At 48.0% G+C, this 18,637-nt stretch overlaps 1 protein-coding gene across 4 annotated transcripts in view; it reads right to left on the bottom strand.

Annotated features, from left to right (window-relative positions):
• Window positions 1–1,375: 1,375 nt before the first annotated feature.
• Window positions 1,376–18,637, bottom strand: part of LMX1B (LIM homeobox transcription factor 1 beta) — an 84,988-nt gene continuing 67,726 nt past the window's right edge. For 2 of the 4 annotated variants that reach the window (XM_066201221.1, XM_066201220.1), the window contains 6 exons: window positions 8,389–8,621; window positions 5,633–5,811; window positions 5,178–5,255; window positions 4,722–4,788; window positions 3,732–3,893; window positions 1,376–2,016 (listed from right to left, as the gene is read on the bottom strand). In XM_066201221.1, coding sequence (XP_066057318.1) covers window positions 1,859–2,016; window positions 3,732–3,893; window positions 4,722–4,788; window positions 5,178–5,255; window positions 5,633–5,811; window positions 8,389–8,621 — 877 coding nt within the window. In that variant the 3' untranslated portion in view covers window positions 1,376–1,858. Of the gene's footprint in view, window positions 2,017–3,731; window positions 3,894–4,028; window positions 4,042–4,151; window positions 4,172–4,721; window positions 4,789–5,177; window positions 5,256–5,632; window positions 5,812–8,388; window positions 8,622–18,637 lie in introns of all 4 variants that reach the window. The other 2 variants (XM_066201223.1, XM_066201222.1) reach the window with 2 other exon arrangements.

Below are 18,637 nucleotides of genomic sequence, written 5' to 3'. Positions count from 1 at the left end.
TCCGACTTGTTCAGTGCACACTTCCATGCTGGGGGGAAATGGTATTTTTCCCTTGGACCCATCATCCTGTCCTTCCCAGCCGTGCCTCGGGAAGGCCAGCAGGGCTCCATCAGCTCCCAGCAGGACCCCCGGGGCTGAGGCTGCAGCTCCCCCAGCAGGGCTGCTCCCTCCCTGGGTGCTGAGGCTACCGGGGTCCTGCTCTGGCCTCCCCCTCCATGGGAGACCCACATCCCGCAGAAGATGCCAAGCCCCACAGGGACACTGCAGTGCTGGCCTGGTACCAGTCCTCAGCCTGGAGGAGTTAGATTAACCAAAGCTTTGGACTTGTTTTTCAGCTATTATGGTCAATATATTAAAGGTATTTATTTAAGAAAGTGCCTATCCTGCCAATCTTTCCCCATGAGCTCTATTTTGAACACACCCTATAATTACTGATATTACCCTGGCAAATATTCCCCATGAAGTTTTCTCCACTGAGAGCCATGACTGTACTTGTCGGCTTCTCCGCATTATAATTATCACCAGGCAATATTTATAGCTATACTATTATTATTTATGGTATTTTATGCCCTACGAAAATCTATATGGCAAATGCTCAAACTTCAGCATCAGAGCCAGCCTTCAGCCGGGCCATCCCCTTCTGTTGGTGCACCTGTTCTTGCACTGATCAGTCAGCTGGCACCACAGACACGGGTCCTGGCAGGGGGGATCTGCAGGCCGTGGTAAAATCTCAGCTCAACATACCTGAATGTAATTTCTTTCATAGTTTCCTGTTCCTGGCTGGTGCACATTTCAGGACTTCTGGTGTTTCAGGCTAGAACTGTGTATCCTTGATTCTTGCTGAGGCAAGGTAACTAAAGGAGTGCTTGATTATTCCAGATGGACAATAGAGAACAGCACATTTATGCCTCATGCAAAACAAATAAACAAAACAGAATGAAAAACACTTGTTTGCCAATCATGGTCTAGACTTGAAATTTGGCACTGCAATACTTACAAACAAATGTAAATGTTTTAATCTCACACATCAGAAAAAAATTAAATAAATCTGTCATGTAAGCACCTTTAGTTTTAATTATTTAAGATCAATACTAACCTAAATGCCTCTGCCCCTAACATGCATCTCCTCTCCAGGGTCATAGACCTTTCTTACTCTGAAATCACTGGCTTTGTCCACAAATACTGTTAACCAGTTTCCTCAGTATCATATGCATAAGGGCTATAAACTAATGAGCAGATCCAGGTTATGTAGAAAAAGTGTAGAAAGGAAACAAATGTTGAACGTCACATTTACATTAACTTCTCACAGTTCAAATGGCAATTTATCCACAACATAGTATGAATCATGCAGTAAGAAAAGGAGGAATCTCCAGTTTCTTTGATTTATTTGTCATATGGTTGACTGATGTCAGTATCAGTGGCTTAAAAAAAAAAAAAAAAAAGGTTTAGACATCCAAAAGAAGGAGGAGAGAGAGGAGGAAAAGGTCTAGCTTTCCACAAAATCCATTTCCTTTAAGATGATGAGCTCAAACCAAACCAGATCAAAGGCTGAGGACGAGCAGGTTCTTCTGTTCCTTCTGTGCTTGTCTCGTGGTCTGGCGCCAGCTGGGAATCAAGGGTATGGGACGGGTGGATGTGTTTTGTGTCTCTATATATGTATGTATGTATGTAGGTATTAAAATATATATACATACATACACATATATGCAAACAGAGACAGTCTTCCTAAAAAATCGCTCTTTGCAGTCCAGAGGCAGCAGAGTCACTGTGAAGGAAGAGCTGGGCAACATATGGCTGTAGAGTCTGCACTGGAAAAGTCACTGGCTAAACACACGCCGGCTGCTAGTTTTCTTTATTTTCATGAGGCGAAATAGGAGCTCTGCATAGAGTACAGCCTGTCAATGGGGTTTCCTACTCTAGCCTGCATGGAGTTAACTTCGGAAGAGGCAAGAAAACAGTCGCTCAAGCTAGTTAAAGAGGTATCACTGTCGATATCATGAAAAATGGAGTCGTTTCCTGCAAATGAAATGTACACGTTAAGCTGGATGCTGCGCTGTGAGGACACAGCACACACGGGTGCTCACATGCTGCACGCTGCAGCCACCAGGAACGCTCCTGTTCTGTGCTCACAGGTTAACCTTGGCTCTGAGGGTCTGACCTACAAGGAGGAGGGTTCGAAATCAACCCACAGGGCTCAGCTGGCAGCAACGCGCCCAAACCTGCCAGGATTTAATTTCAATTTCAGTTGGCAGCACAAAACTGAGTCTTGGCTGACAACGGGAGCAAACGGTGCCGGGGAGGAGCAGGTCCCCAACTTCTCCATAGGCTCTGGCACTCATGGGAGCACTGGGACTCTCGAGAAAGGTGGGACCAGACACTGAGTGCCCATGACAGGGAAGCATGGTCTAAGAGCCATAATCATACCGGTCTTCATGTGCACACAGGGTTAAAATTCTACCAGTGGGACAGGACCCCGGAAGAGACCCAGCTTCCCTGGCCTCAGGTGAGCTACAGTTGGAAACATGCTCTCCTTTCAGAAAATTCCACTCTTTTAGGGCTGGTTTGGAACAGCACCTTTTAACCCCCTTAGCAACTAAGATTTCAGCTTACTTTAACACCAAGGGTACCAGAAAAAGCTCCAGCTCGAGTCCTGGGGGCTCTGCAAAAGTGTTAGTCTGGTTCTTTTTCCCCACACGCTCATTCAAAACAGCTTTGTGCCATCCCCTGCACCCCTTTTGGAGCACAGAACCTGCTTCCCGAGGAGTTTTACTCAGAAAGCCAAGCAAACCAACAAAATCACAAGCCACCTAACGCTCAAGGGCACTTCATATGTCCTCAGCTCCTTACAGGACCTCCCAAACTTCCCGGTGTGCACCATGGACTTGTCTCAGTGGCAAGTGTACCGACACAGACCCCAAGCAGATTTCCTGTCGGCCTGTGCCCGCTGTGCTCGGGACAGTGATGAGCCTGTGAGCCTCTACAGTGAGGTGAGAGAAGTGCTCCTGGTCAGCAGAAAGGAGTCTGAAACAGGCCCTTGGGGGCTACCGCAAGGCCGGGAATCACAGTCTGAAAAATCCTCTGACATTCTTTTTAAATGCCACACTGCAATTGTCCAGAATCAATAACTGAGCATTTAGTGCTTGTAATGCGTTTGATGTGTGGTCAAGCAATCGTGAAAGCAAACCGTCATCTTGATTTGGGACAGAGAATAAAACTATGCAGGAGAAATGTCCTGTGGTAACCCATCTCTTAGGAGCTCAAGAACTGTTCTTTAACAAATCCACGCATCCAATCTGAGTGGTCTTACAGGGCTGCTTATTCATTTTGTAATGAATAGATTACTTCTCTTTATTGAAGGCACTTTTTCCTCAAAGCTTCTAAGAAAAAAGGAAAAATTTGTGAGGGAGCTAGAATTTGGTACTGTTTATTTTTCAGTGTTTTGGACAGTGGTTTAAAAAAAGTGGAGCTTGGAGAGGTGATGTTGCTTGTGTATCATTTATCAGAATTATACTGTGAAATAGTTTGGAAAGGTGTCCAGAGCTTGAGATGAGCTCTGTTCTACCCCCTTATGTGTACAAGAAAATACACACATAAAACTGACTGGTACAAATTCCCTGGTAGAAATCCCAGAAAAAATATTCTAAAAGCCAGTAAAGCTGCTGCCCCTGTGGTATGTGATCCAGCACATGGACCCAGCTACTTGGGATGCGGCAGAATGAGGCATGCCTTACCATAGGGGTTCATGTGGTCGCCTGGCATTTGTGGAGGGGTAAGACCCTGCTGAAATGGGTCTGTGCCATAACTGCTTTGCTCCATTGCTACAATCTGCTGCTGTGGTGGTGCAAGTGGTGTGTAAGATGTCATCATCCCTTCCATTCGGTTGGACATTACTTCTACAAAGCAAAGAGGAGGCACAGTTACTGCTGGGGAACAGGGCAGAATCAGTGGCAACAATGAACCCTAGCAAATGCAGTCAGGGGTATCCTGTCAGTCAGAGAAACTTTCCAGATTTTGTCTGAGTGTCGAACCCTGACCAATAAGCTGAAAGACTTGTAATTTCTGACTACATAATTTTTGGAGTTCCTAAGTCCTGGACCCTATCCTCCCAAAGTCTGTATACTCTGTGTGACAGAGCTCAGTTATTCCCTAACTTCTGCTGGTCCCAGTTTTTCTGCTCTGGGTAAAGTGGAGGATTTGAGGCTGCAAGGTCTTGGGAGCTGGAGATACTCAGGAGTACCCAGAGAGCAGCAGAGCAAGTCCCAGTGCCTCTGAGCAGTGCCTGCCCCAGGGTCCAGACACTTGTGGGGGCACAGGGGGGCTCTCCATGCCTTGGCTGGGGCAGCAGTGCTGATGCCTGTGCAGATTCCAGCTGAGCACTGTGCCCCTTACTGCAGAAGAAAACAAACTGGAGGATCTGTCTGGAGTCAGTCTCCTGGAGATTTCCTCCAGTGCAAACACCTCCACGTGGCACATTTCTACCAGAAATGAGGTAACAGCTTCTGCACGAGCACCTCTGGGGTCTGATCCCACCAGGAGAATTTGGAGTAAGCCGGAGGGGGCACTCAGGCCCTTCCACTGCTGATGGACTGATGGACACTGATTTCTCACCCACAGACCTGCACGTGCCCTGGATTGCTGTACGGAAGTATCACGTGGGAATGGCACTTCCAGACAACTACAGATTCTTTCTCTCTCACTTTGCTTTTTCACAAATCCCCTACCTTGTCCTAGTCGCTGCGAGTTCTGTTGCTCCTGCTGCTGTTGGTGCCTTCGTGCTAGCTTTTTCATCTGAAAAAAGCAGAAGAACAGAACAATCTCGTAGCTCCAAATGCAACAATTTTGTTTCCTTAAAAAACCCTCTGCAAACATGTTGTCAGTTAACACAGACCATTTATACTTATGCACACGCTGTTGTGGGTTCAGTTTCAATACTAACATTTCAGTTTCCAGTCCAGATTTGCATGCAAAATTTACTCCCAGCCCTGAGCTGCTTTGAGCATATGAATTTAATGTCTGTGTTTGGAAGTTGCCTTTCTAGTGTGGATGTCGAGAGCAGAGCAGGCAGAACACGCAGAGCTCAGCCGTGGGACTTCTGCAGTGTGAGCCGCAGCCAGGGCAGGAGCCCATGTTGAGGCACAGCCTGCATTTGACTTTTGAGAATGTGACAAACAGCCTACCTTTGCTCTTTGGTTTTGAAACCAGACCTGGACGACTCGCACGCTGAGCCCTGTTTCAGCTGCCAATGTTTCTCTGACCTGCAGGAGGAAATGCTTAATGATGCAATTTTTCATAAGTTAAAAAAACCCCAAAAAACCACTAATCAGTTTTGTTAGGAGGAACATTTGTATGAACAACAAAAATCGCCTGTATGGAATTACTTTTAAAAATTCATCGTATTTTTGCATAGCGTTGTCAAATTCTGCCCCTGACAGCACTACCAGTTCTGTAACTACTGAACAAACAGTCTGAGCTGAGGAAAATGGCACTAAATTTTACCCATAAAAGACTTCTGTGCAAAAAAGAGTGCTCTGCTCTCACCCCAGGAGAACTGCTACTGCCCCAGGAAGGGGCAGGGCTGTCTGGGGCTGTGGCCTGGTGCCAGTGCTGACCTGGTCCCTGGTGAAGCACCCACCTTTCTGCAGGGCTTAGAAGACACTTCAAAGGACGCTTTGAATGCTCGTCTCTGCTGTGTTGTCAGTATTGTCCTTGGTCGTTTAGGTCTTCTTGGGTCCTTCCCATCATCGCTTCCTTTTCCTTGGGTTACTTGGCCTTTGGTGGGCTTAACATCTCCATCTTCATCATCACTTTTGACTGGTGAAAAAAGGATATATAATTGCACTTGTTCCACCAAGAAAACAGGATGTTTGAGAACTGCTCTTCAGTCAACACATTCAACTATTGCCCCACGGTGATTTGAATACCTAAAGCAGCTGTGGGCAGGGAGAGACTGTCTTAGATCTGTGTGCTCTGCCTAAATCAAATGCCACAAAGGCATAAAAATGTTTCCAATTTTTAATTGAGGACATGGGACTGATCAGGGGATGGAAACTCGGAATATGCTTCAGTATTTCCAGGAATTGGGCACAGAGAGACTTTGTGCTCTTCCAGCACCTCTTGGTCTCCCACGTGCTCACCTGCTCCAATCTCACCACCAGATAAACACCTTTACCTCCACAGCTGAACTCCAGCTTCTCCTGAAGCATTATCTGCAGACAGGTACTACTACCTGCACTGCTATGGCAGCAAAACAGCATAAAGCAAGTATCACACAAGTATCTCAAAGCCCATCTAACTTAATATAGTGCAGATTCCAGTTATTGAATACTGTTTGGAAGGTTTTGAAGCTCCAGAGATAATATTAAATATAATCTTTGTCATCTCATTTCCACTTCCCACAGAAAACATCAGTAATCTTCCTCTGTGCATTAAAATGTGTCTGTATGTACAAGCACAAACTTCTCTTTCTCAGTAAATGCATACCAGTATCTATGTGCTTGCGTGGACCAAAGAGGTTCTTTGTATTTTCTATAATTAAATTCTGAATACTCATACAATCTGGTGATATTACATGTTAGTATGTTGTCCTGGGAAATCTCAAGCATAGTGGCAAAGGTTGAGGGGTAAATACACATTTTGTTGTGAAAATCAGCTTTTCAACTCAGCATATTTTATTTGACCAGACTACTGATTTTTCTTCCAGAACACTATCACATTATTATAGGGACTTCAACATGAAGAAACACACTGAAATTTTATATACTGAAAGACTACATTTGGGGAATCAACAAATTAGACTTTAATTCATTTTAGGGTGTGATTATTATGCACCTAGCAGTCTAATCACCTTTTACTTTAATAAGCATCTTTGGCCTAATGATTAAAGAGAAGTTCAGTCATTTTAATAACCATGACATTATTAACTTTCCAGCATGCCATTTCTAAGGAAAGGTGTGTGAGGATTAATACTGCTCATTGGAGAGTTACTTTTGTGTCCAGTGGATAAATATTTGTCTGAGGCAGGACACATTCTCAGCCAGGGCTTTGCAGATCGTGTGCTCTCACGCAGACCCCTGGGAGATCAGTGTTTTCACTGTGTTAGACAATGGCAGACAAACAACTTGTTTAATTTGTCAGCTTGTTTTTCAGGTTTGGGTTTGGCTAACAGAGAATAATGAGGGGGAAAAAAGCATCTCCAGGAGTAAGAAACTCCCCTTTGTGCCAAAGGGAAATGAAATTGAAACCAAGACTGGTTTGTGCTACCGTGGTAGCTCCTCACTGCAGATCACAAGCCAGATCTGGTCCTGAAGAGGGGCCCACCCCTGCTCAAAGCTGGTGCCAAAGGCAGCTGCCAGCACGGGTTGTGTGAGTGGGGACGGCAGCGGGGGAAGGTGCCAGTGACCAGCCCCAGCACAGGGACAGCCTCGCACGCACAGCTGCTCAGGGGGTTTGGAGGACACGAGGCAGGAGCACACTGGGGGGAGAGGGATGCTGATGGTCAAGGAGGAAACTCACGTGCCTCAGGCACGTTCACCAAAAGCCCAGACCCAGCACACAAGGTCCTGCAAAGGCAGAGTGACAATGACCAAAACACTGCTCCAAGAATGGCCCTGGTCCCACGCACTGCCGAGGCTGCAGAGACCTTTGTCTTCAGGCATTCCTGATGCGGAAATACAAATTTTAGCCATGTGGAGAATGTGACTCTCAGATTAGAGATTGAGGATAGTTTCTGCTCCCAGTTAAAACGGAGTAACACATGTTCCCATAAACCAGAGGCAAGCATGTCATTTGTACATGTAATGGAATGGTAACTGTTGATTTCCTTGCATATTTTCTTGGGAAACAAGTGGGCAATTATGATGGCACAAACGCACATCTCAGTTACTTTCAGATTCTCTTCAGTACTTCTGTGTTGCACTTGCAATCTTTCTTAAAGGTACTATTTGTAATTGGCAGAGAGATTCCTCTAGAAAATCAAATTACTGCTGTGCCCATTCTCCTAGTTTAGTGCTGAAATTGCAAGTGCAGAAGATCCCCTGAAAAATATTTTAAGTGGATGGAAGAATGCCTATGGAGAACAGCATGCTGATGCCTCACTTGAGTGAGACCTCGGGTACCTAAAGTCAGTCTGATTCGTGCTTTATGGTCTCATAGAAAAACACTTCGATGAAAGCAAAAAGATTTTGTCTTTTACTAAGCAGGAAGTGAAGGAAGGGAGTCAGGTCAGGGAAAGCAGACTGCCAGTAGGAATGTTTTCAGCTGAGCATGCAAATTTGCATAGGTGGCACAGGCATATAGATGAAGTGGATGTGAAAATGGATGTATTCTCTACAGGAAAGCTCTACAGACTCATGCAGCTTTTCCAGTCAGGGCAGTGTGGGAAAAGCTCACCTGAGTCTGAGTCGTCTGGGCTGACCGAGCTCAACAAGTCTTTCTCTTTCTCATAGTCACTTTTGCAGAGCAGCTGCCCTTCCTTGAGGACAAACTCGTCCCCTTTCCTCAGCTGTCGCTCGCACACGCAGCAGCAGAAGCAGCTCAGGTGGTAGACGCACTCCAGGGCTCGCATCACGAACTCGGTCGGGGCGATCTTCTCCATGCAGCCGCTGCACTTGGCAGCGAACAGCCTGCAAGGGAGAGGCAGCACAGTCAGAGCAAACCCTGCGTGCATCTAAATCCAGCAATGTCTGCACAGATCAGCCTGGCTCATGCTCCTGCACACTGCAAGACTCGAATCCTTAGGCTTGGAAACATCATAGCCGTGCAATTCCTTCAAATTTCTATCCCTTTGGTTTGAGACTCCCTAAATCACCTTTCCTGGACAAAACCCACTAAGATCTGTCCTTGTCTCAGTGGGTTTTTTTTTCCTATTCAAAATGAGAAACAAAAGGGAGCTCCCAAAGTTGGATAATTGCTTAAACCCAAATGTATTTTAATTCACCTTTTAGAGGAAGGACAAGCTCATGCTTTGTTTTATGCAGGGTCTCTGGTTTCAGCACTTAAGCCCTATTCTGAACAGATTTCATGACTTTCCATTTTTGGTATTGTCTGTCTCTGAGGAGGCTGATAAACACAGAAATGAGCATGAACACTTTGTGCTTTTGCTGAGGCAAAGTCAGCACTTGTGCATACACACAATTGTACACATGCAATCAATAAAGAGAGGAGTGAAATAACACAGCTTTTCTTTGGATGTTGAGTTATTCCAGAACAACCTGTCTCTGAAGGAAGTACTGTGCATTTTAAATGGTGTGAAACATCCTTTGGCAAAGATAGGCAGTGATACAATCTGTCAAATTACCAGTATAATCACAGACCCTAGAACACACACTGTATCCAGACTAGTTCTTGTTAATGCTCTATAAACCCTGTCTTTCATCCATCATTAATTTTCTAGGTTTAAGTTAGAATTATTCAGATTAATTTTATTTTGCTTTTCTAATGGCAACTGGGAATCTCCCTAAGTGAGATTTCAGAAAAGGGCTGCCTCAAATAAAGATGAATTGCTGTTACATCCCCGTGTCACATGGTGTGCTGGTGATTTGAAATTCAGTGTCTTTTATGGCAATACATCACAGTGCAAGGTGCATGAACATTTACATTTCAGCAAGGAAATGAACACCATTGCTCCAGTGTGCTCACTGCAAAACAAAAAAAAATTGGATTTTGCCTTTTAGCGTGGGGCATGCTGACTTTTTCCTGTCATCAAAATTATAATTTTTCACAAAAAAAAAAAAAAAGAAAAAAAAAAAAGGCAATTCTCTCTGATTTTAGAAGGCTAAGGCTGTGGTAGTGATTCATTCCTCCAGAGCCTCCATTTTGTCTGAGCTGAGAAGTGCAGGAAAATGGCAGTACGAGCCCTCGGCAAGGGGCTGGAGCCAGAGCGGGCAGGAGGGAAAAGCAAATGTCAATATGGTTGCACACAGCATCAGAAGCCGGCTGAGGAGCGGGACTGGGCTGTTCCCCAGCTGTAGCCAGGGGTGACTGCAGCGGGCACTGCCTGCCTCAGTGCACACCTCTGCACCACCACACCCTCCAGGAACAGCGGTGCGAGGTGGACTGAGCGGCTCTTTCTCAGGTTTGTAATCAATTAAATCTGTCAAAAGGAAGCTGATGCCACACAGGACCCTGGGCACTGCCATGAACGGAATGGCTTATTCCATACGCTCAGTTTGCTTTGCCCGCAAGGTTTTCCTTACAACGCTTTAGCCAGCAAATTCCTAAGCAGAAAATATTTTTATCTCTACACAATTCAATATCCGAAAAGATTAACACACAAAGAGGGAAAAGAAAGAAAAAAAAAAAAAAAAAGGTGCACCGAAAAAAGTTGTTTCTATTTATCTGCTTAAACCTATTTGACTAATCTAAGCAAGCCTGGCCCCTGTGCCCGAGGGGATGCCCTCAGGTCGGGGCACGCCTGGAGACCTCGGAGCGGCAGAGCTGGTGCGAAGGCTCTGTCCCCCATGGGCCGCACTGTCCGACCCCGCCGGCCGCGATGTGCCGGTGCCGGTGCCCGGCCGTACCGGGGCCGCGATGGGCTCCGGCCGCTCCGGCCTCCGCCGCCCATCGCGTGTCCGCGCACAGCGCGGCCGGGCTGGACAGGTTCGCAGAGGGGCTCCAGGACCCCGCCCTGCCGCCACCGCCCCGGGCAGGTGCCCACCGCGGCACTGCGGGCGGGGGAGCCTTCCCCGGGGAGCGGCGAGCCTTCCCCGGGGTGCGGGGAGCGGGGAGCCTTCCCCGGGGAGCGGGGAGCAGGGAGCGGGGAGCCTTCCCCGAGGAGCGGCGAGCGGGGAGGCTTCCCCGGGGAGCGGCCGAGCGGCGGAGCCTTCCCCGGGGAGCGGGGAGCCTTCCCCAGGGAGCGGGGAGCCTTCCCCAGGGAGCTGCGGGAGCCTTCCCCGGGGAGCTGCGGGGAGCCTTCCCCGGGGAGCGGGGAGCGGGGAGCCTTCCCCGAGGAGCGGCCGAGCGGCGGAGCCTTCCCCGGGGAGCGGGGAGCCTTCCCCAGGGAGCTGCGGGAGCCTTCCCCGGGGAGCGGCCGAGCGGCGGAGCCTTCCCCGGGGAGCGGCGGAGCGGGGAGCCTTCCCCGGGGAGCTGCGGGGAGCCTTCCCCGAGGAGCGGCCGAGCGGCGGAGCCTTCCCCGGGGAGCGGGGAGCGGGGAGCCTTCCCCGGGGAGCTGCGGGGAGCCTTCCCCGGGGAGCGGGGAGCCTTCCCCGGGGAGCTGCGGGGAGCCTTCCCCGGGGAGCGGCGGGAGCCTTCCCCGGGGAGCTGCGGGAGCCTTCCCCGGGGAGCGGCGGAGCTGCGGAGCCTTCCCCGGGGAGCGGGGAGCCTTCCCCGGGGAGCGGCGGTGCGGGGAGCCTTCCCCGGGGAGCGGGGAGCCTTCCCAGGGGAGCGGCCGAGCGGCGGAGCCTTCCCCGGGGAGCGGCGGTGCGGGGAGCCTTCCCCGGGGAGCGGGGAGCCTTCCCCGGGGAGCGGCGGTGCGGGGAGCCTTCCCCGGGGAGCGGGGAGCCTTCCCCGGGGAGCGGCGGTGCGGGGAGCCTTCCCCGGGGAGCGGGGAGCCTTCCCAGGGGAGCGGCCGAGCGGCGGAGCCTTCCCCGAGGAGCGGCGGAGCGGGGAGCCTTCCCCGGGGAGCGGCGGTGCGGGGAGCCTTCCCCGGGGAGCGGGGAGCCTTCCCCGGGGAGCGGCGGTGCGGGGAGCCAGCGGAGCTGCGGGCCCCGGCGGGGCTGGGACCGCTCCGGGATGGGCTGCGCCTGCCTCCGGTTGTCTCCCAGGCAAACCGCGCAATACGCCACCGTCCAGTGGCAGTGAAAACACCAATGTAACACAGTTTACAGATCATTTCAAGAAGAAAAGCCCAGGAATGCATAAATCCCCTGCACCTTCCCTCAGACAGGGACACGAAGGTAACCTCCTTGTCCTGTAGAGCATGTTGTTTCCCTGACCTGCACCTTTGCTGTCTTACTGCCTTAGTGAGTGTTGGTGTTTTTTCTTTTTCTTCAAAATAAATATATCTAACATGAACGGAAAATACTTTGTGTTATTTACTGGCAACTGACTATTCCCGTAAAGACGGTGCTTTTGCAACAGCGCTTCCCAAGGCAGCCTTTTAGCTATAACGAATTACACTGTCATCAGTGTATATTAACTCATTCAAATGAACATTAAATTGCCCTGACTGCACGGACTTCATATCCTGAATTTAACTCTTGCCAAGAAAATCCCCTCCCCCCTGTACACAGGTACTCTGTATTATAACATCCGTTCACACAAATACACACACACAAACACGCACAGAGCAGCGTGTTGGGTTGAATTCTGAGATTATAAAATCTTCATAAAACCTATCTTATAGGGTGTTTATAGGTATTTTTTCAGCTTCCCAAGAGGAACACAAGGTTATGCACTCTTTTTGCACAAGGCAATCTCACAACAGGAAACTAATCTTGACAAATGACCAGACTTTGATAGCTGTGATCTAAACCACTGCTCGTTAGACTGTTCATTTTATAAACGAATGGTAATAAACCTGTTGGGAAGTGTAGGATAGCAGGAATACTTTACAGATCACCCCTTTACAGGTTTCAATCAAAGCCATAAATTTGAAGGAGAGCACACAGATATTCTGTCCTGAGACAAAGACTCTGTCCCACACCAACCACATTTAAAGGAATAATTTTTTTTTTGCTTTCTATACATTTTACAAATAATTTGCATAACTCTGGCTTTTTACTCCCATGGCTGATTATCTCCAGCTCTCTTAAGCTAATGTCAAACCTCAAAATCCTTGGATGTGTTAAAGTATGTGGAGAGTGGAAATCAAATGCCTTTATTAGAAGCCGCAGGAAATCTCCGACTCCTAAGCACAACGAAAACATTCCAGAGAAAACCGTTCAAAGAGGACAAAGAAGAAAAGCAGAACAAGAAAACCTTGTTTTGAATCAATGATTGTGGAGTTTTATAAATAAGTTCTGTTGCCTGGACAATTTTGAAAGACAACTCAATAGGTTTAGGAGTTTTTAAGTGTGTTTGCCTCTATGCCTGGAACACTTGGGGGACTCAGCCAAGCTAAAGCTCGGAACAATGGCCTGTCTGTCCATCAGAGTATTTACAATAAATGCTGTGAAGCAACTTTACAGTACTAGATAATCAAAAAGTCTTTACCAGCTAAAACTGTGTGAACTTAAATTAATTTTGCATATGTATCAGGGGCAATGCAAACGCTAAGACACGTCGTGATTTTAACCAGTAGATGAAAATGTTCACCAGCGGAAGAGGCCATAAAGATTTTATTTGTTAGGATATCCCTGTGAAGGCAGGCTGAATCAGTAATCCTTAGAAACAACCACAGTTACATGATCCACCGTGCCTTCCTGCATGGCACAGCCATCTGGAGTGCAATACGGACCCCTGATTTATTGTATCCCGGGCAGTTATCTCGCAGTAAGTTTGACCCTGCTTTGCTCCTGAGAATCACGGCTCTGCTGTTTACTCTCCTGGTGCCCTGACAACCCACCCTTTACCTTTCTGTGGCTGAGCCAGGTCCTTCATTTCCTCCTGTCTGTGGGCAAATAGATTTTAATTGTTTTATTATAACTAATTTAATCTGTGCTGAGAGATGTCCATGTGCTGAGAGTGTGAAATTTGCTGTTCACATTAAGGGTGGTTCAAGAGGTTTGTTATACAGGAAAAAAAGGTAGAAAAATAGACTAATTCAGTCAGGTTGTTTATTTACTGGGCCTCTGCCGTGAAGCAGTAAATAGGAAGTTATTAAGCTGTGTTTGATGTATGCAAGAGGACAGATGCCGCTTCCTACCTATCAGAGACCTTCAGTCATCTCCCTTTCTCTGTTATTCTGACATTGTGTGTTGCAGCAACCACAGCAGATACCTGGGTTTTCTTTATTTAATAAAAATGCAAAGGTACTGGTCACAGCTTTTGTGAGCAGTCTTGGTGCAGTCTCTGTGTGTGATGCTTTTCCCTCTGCTCACACCCTGGGACAGCCCTGCTGGTCTGCTCTGATGCTGGGAGTTCACTCCACACTCCTGAGCTATGAAACAGGGCAGAGCTAGAGCAAAATACAGTATGTTTTTCACACAACTGAGTTTTATTAAGAGAAGAAATTAAATTACTAATGAAAGACATCTGTTTCTTGTTCTTTGGGTTAAATTTTGTTACTTCTTTCTTTGGATGACATAGGATTGAAAAAACAGTATGCATGGGGTTTCTCCAGCACAGGACTTGAATATTTTTTGTAGTGTCTTACAGCTCATGGGCGTTTATAAAGTGGAAAAACTGTTGCTTGATTGCACTCAATTCAGAATATACAAAACATCCTGAATGCAGTAAAGCAGAACAGGAATATTATAAATTTATGATTTGAAACCCCCCACCCTTAAAAAAGAAATAATCCATTTAAAATATTTTCCCTGCAGAAGAAATAATTACATAGTTTATTAAAGCCAATTTCATAGCTGAAACTTCAGTATAAGAAAGATAATTCCCTTTCATCAAGTAGTAATAAAATGTGCAAAATTTAAAAGTTTCTAGAAAAAAACCTGTAATATTTAGACAGACACTAAAACAAAGAAACCTTTTTCTTGTTCAGGGAGAACTGAAGAAAATGTTTATTAACCCTTATCCACAGGTGCTGTAGTATGAACAGCAGCTACTGGCAAAAGCTTGTGTTAAATCTGCACTTCACAACGTGGACTTATGCTCACAAATTACATATTGCCTATCCTGGTCATGAGTGACTTTTCCTTCACGTAAATATTTAACCTGTATTTCCGTGAGGAGTGCTGTGCTCCCCTGCCAAGACAAGCTGATGGCTAAAATAGGGACCACGCATTACCCCATGCCAAATCTGGCTCTGGAGCTGGTGGGACTTTGACCATGGACACTGTCAGAGCCACCAGCACCCACTGTCACTGCGCCCACTCACTGTCACTGTGCCCACCCATTGTCACTGCCCCAGCACCCACTGTCACTGTGCCCAGCACCCGCTGTCACTGCCTCAGCACCCACTGTCACTGTGCCCAGCACCCACTGTCACTGTGCCCAGCACCCAGTGTCACTGTGCCCAGCACCCACTGTCACTGTGCCCAGCACCCACTGTCACTGTGCCCAGCACCCGCTGTCACTGCCTCAGCACCCACTGTCACTGTGCCCAGCACCCACTGTCACTGTGCCCAGCACCCACTGTCACCGTGCCCATCACCCACTGTCACTGCCCCAGCACCCACTGTCACTGTGCCCAGCACCCAGTGTCACTGCCCCAGCACCCACTGTCACTGTGCCCAGCACCCACTGTCACTGTGCCCAGCACCCGCTGTCACTGCCTCAGCACCCACTGTCACTGTGCCCAGCACCCACTGTCACTGTGCCCAGCACCCACTGTCACCGTGCCCATCACCCACTGTCACTGCCCCAGCACCCACTGTCACTGTGCCCAGCACCCACTGTCACTGCCTCAGCACCCACTGTCACTGTGCCCAGCACCCACTGTCACTGCCCCAGCACCCACTGTCACTGTGCCCACCAGCACCCGCTGTCACTGCCCCAGCACCCACTGTCACTGTGCCCACCAGCACCCATTGTCACTGCCCCAGCACCCACTGTCACTGTGCCCCAGCACGCATTGTCACCATGCCCACCGTCACTGTGCCCACCAGCACCCGCTGTCACTGCCTCAGCACCCACTGTCACTGTGCCCACCCACTGTCACTGTGCCCACCCACTGTCACTGCCTCAGCACCCACTGTCACTGTGCCCAGCACCCACTGTCACTGTGCCCACCCATTGTCACTGTGCCCCAGCACCCACTGTCACTGTGCCCAGCACCCACTGTCACTGTGCCCAGCACCCAGTGTCACTGTGCCCAGCACCCACTGTCACTGTGCCCAGCACCCACTGTCACTGTGCCCAGCACCCAGTGTCACTGTGCCCAGCACCCACTGTCACTGTGCCCAGCACCCAGTGTCACTGTGCCCCAGCACCCGCTGTCACTGCCTCAGCACCCACTGTCACTGCCCCAGCACCCACTGTCACTGTGCCCACCCATTGTCACTGTGCCCCAGCACCCACTGTCACTGTGCCCATCACCCATTGTCACCGTGCCCACCCACTGTCACTGTGCCCCAGCACCCACTGTCACTGTGCCCACCCATTGTCACTGCCCCAGCACTCACTGTCACTGTGCCCCAGCACCCAGTGTCACTGCCCCAGCACCCACTGTTACTGCCCCAGCACCCACGGTCACTGTGCCCATCACCCATTGTCACCGTGCCCACCCACTGTCACTGCCCCAGCACCCACTGTCACTGTGCCCAGCACCCACTGTCACCGTGCCCACCCACTGTCACTGCCCCAGCACCCACTATCACTGTGCCCAGCACCCACTGTCACCGTGCCCACCCAGTGTCACTGTGCCCACCAGCACCCACTGGCCACCTCAGACCTGTGGGCACCAGCAGCTCTGGGCTGGAACTGGGATGCTTGAACAAAAGCACAAAGACACACAGAATTTAGAGCTTACAGCCTAGTGCAACTTGCTCAAGTGGGACCAGAATGACCTAAATAGTTACATCTCCCTTAACTATAAAGTACAACATAAAATGCAAAGTGCAGAGCAGTTTCTGGCTTTGAGCAGAATGTGACAGAATGAATTCTTCTCTTTGCTTAATTTTCATCCCCTAATTGACCACTTTGTTCAACTGTCTTCCATCAATGCCATGCTGTTCTATTTTATAGCATTTTTCCATACAACACTTTGATGGAAAAATTTATGAAGAATAGAATTATTGCTGTTAGAAGGGAATTAAAACAATTTTTCATTTACAAAGTCACTGATATTGCTCTACTGTGCTCCACCTTTGGGAATCCAATTGCTCTTCTCAGCTACTCCCATTCCTCTTTATAGCACAGCAATTGCACTGTACAGATTATGGCTGCAATTTTCTCCTAATCTTTTCTGTAGAACAGAAACTGTTATAAAAGTTAAGGGCACCAATTGAATTGATAAAGCTGGGGCTGCAATTAAGAAGACTTAATGAATTAACAAAGTATGATGATTTTGTTAGAATTATATTTCTAGGCAGTACAAACATTTGTGAAATAATGTTATTTCTGTCAGTGAGTTTCAAAGAGGCTAAATGGGCTTCTGCTGCCGTGGTTTTTGCATTCTCCAAATCCCACTGATGGGCTGTAAAAGCATCGTGTTTGTTGGGGCATTTGTGCTTCTGCCACAGCTCACCCAGCTGGGGGGCGGTGGTCACCAAACAAACCCGGCATTCCTTTTTTTTTTTTTTTCTTTGGATTTTTATTCAGTTTTTTACACAAATTAAATTAAATCCACCTTCATCTTCTCCCTTTGTGCCCTTGCCAGTATCCAGTGGATGAAGTGTGGAGGGGCCTGTGGAACAGCCCTGCCCAGGGCCGGGCTGCTGGCCCTGCTCTGACAGACATCTTATCCCTCTTGTTCACTAAATCACACACTGGATTTACATCACCAACAACACAGGGAAAGTCTTCTAATGCAATTTTTATATGAGATTTCACCCTAAAGGCCCCATAAGCAGGGAAATTGTACTGTTGTGATTCACTGGCCCAGTCTTCACTTTTACAGAAAAAAATAATCGTGTCAAAGCAATTCAAATGTAATTTCTAAGTTATTTCTGGGCTGGCAAGAATGACTTAGGGAAAGAATTTACACAAGGCTTTCCTCGCAACTAAGAACATCGAGAAGAAGAAACGTTATTTGCTAGTATAAAACAAAATCACTTCCTGTGCCTGCTGCAGTGATGCCGGTGGAGAGCTAGTGCCCGAACTCATCAGCACAGCCAATTTAGCAACTGATTTGCAAGGGAAAGATACCTTAGTCCTGTGGTGTTAATGTCTTTGCAGTGGGGGGTCTATTGCCAGCTTCTCCAAACTCATCAACACAATCTATTATTAATACCCAGAAAGGCTTTATAGTATCTTTATAGCACAAGGCAATGAAAGCTCTGTGGTGTAATCTGTTATCTATATTGCAAAAACATGTGAAATAAAGCAAAACATAGACACTTCATAAACAAAATGTTTCATCTATTATATCTCTCTGCCTCCCCTGTATATAAAGCAGTGGGGTGCAGGAAAGGCATTCAGAGAGATTTGCTGTTAGATGTGGCACTGGCTCCTTTTAAAATTCTATTTGTATTGTGACAAATTTTACACTGAATGAAAATTTCTGCTTCTTTCACTGAGATGGAAATAAGCGAATGTTTGCAAAATTAGGCCGTTTTGTCAGTAGAGCAAAGGGGATTAGGAGCAAAATACAGCTTCCAAGCTCCTACAGGAAAACTCCTCGAGACAGGGATGAGCTGGCAGAGCCAAAGTGAGGAGGAGTCAGCTGCAGGAGGGTGAGGAGGGGGCACAGCCTGGGGCAGGGCCAGGTAGAGGTGTCAGGGCATTGCCATGGCGTGAGCTAAAGAATTTGTCTCCAGGAAGCAGCAGCCAAACCAAGTGCCCACTAGAGGCAGTTATTTCTCTGGAAAGCATTCAAGAACAGAATCTGAGCAGAGTTGGATCCTTTCCTCTACTATCGCTATGGATGACACTATTTAATGTGAAAAGCCCAGAATTACCCTACCTTTAGTCCCTAGGAACAGAC

Source organism: Chamaea fasciata, unplaced genomic scaffold (genome assembly GCF_029207755.1).
Source record: "Chamaea fasciata isolate MVZ Bird 193981 ecotype frontalis unplaced genomic scaffold, bChaFas1.0.hap1 SCAF_20, whole genome shotgun sequence".
NCBI classification, from domain to species: Eukaryota; Metazoa; Chordata; class Aves; order Passeriformes; family Sylviidae; genus Chamaea; species Chamaea fasciata.
This window is presented reverse-complemented; position numbering and strand designations above follow the sequence as displayed.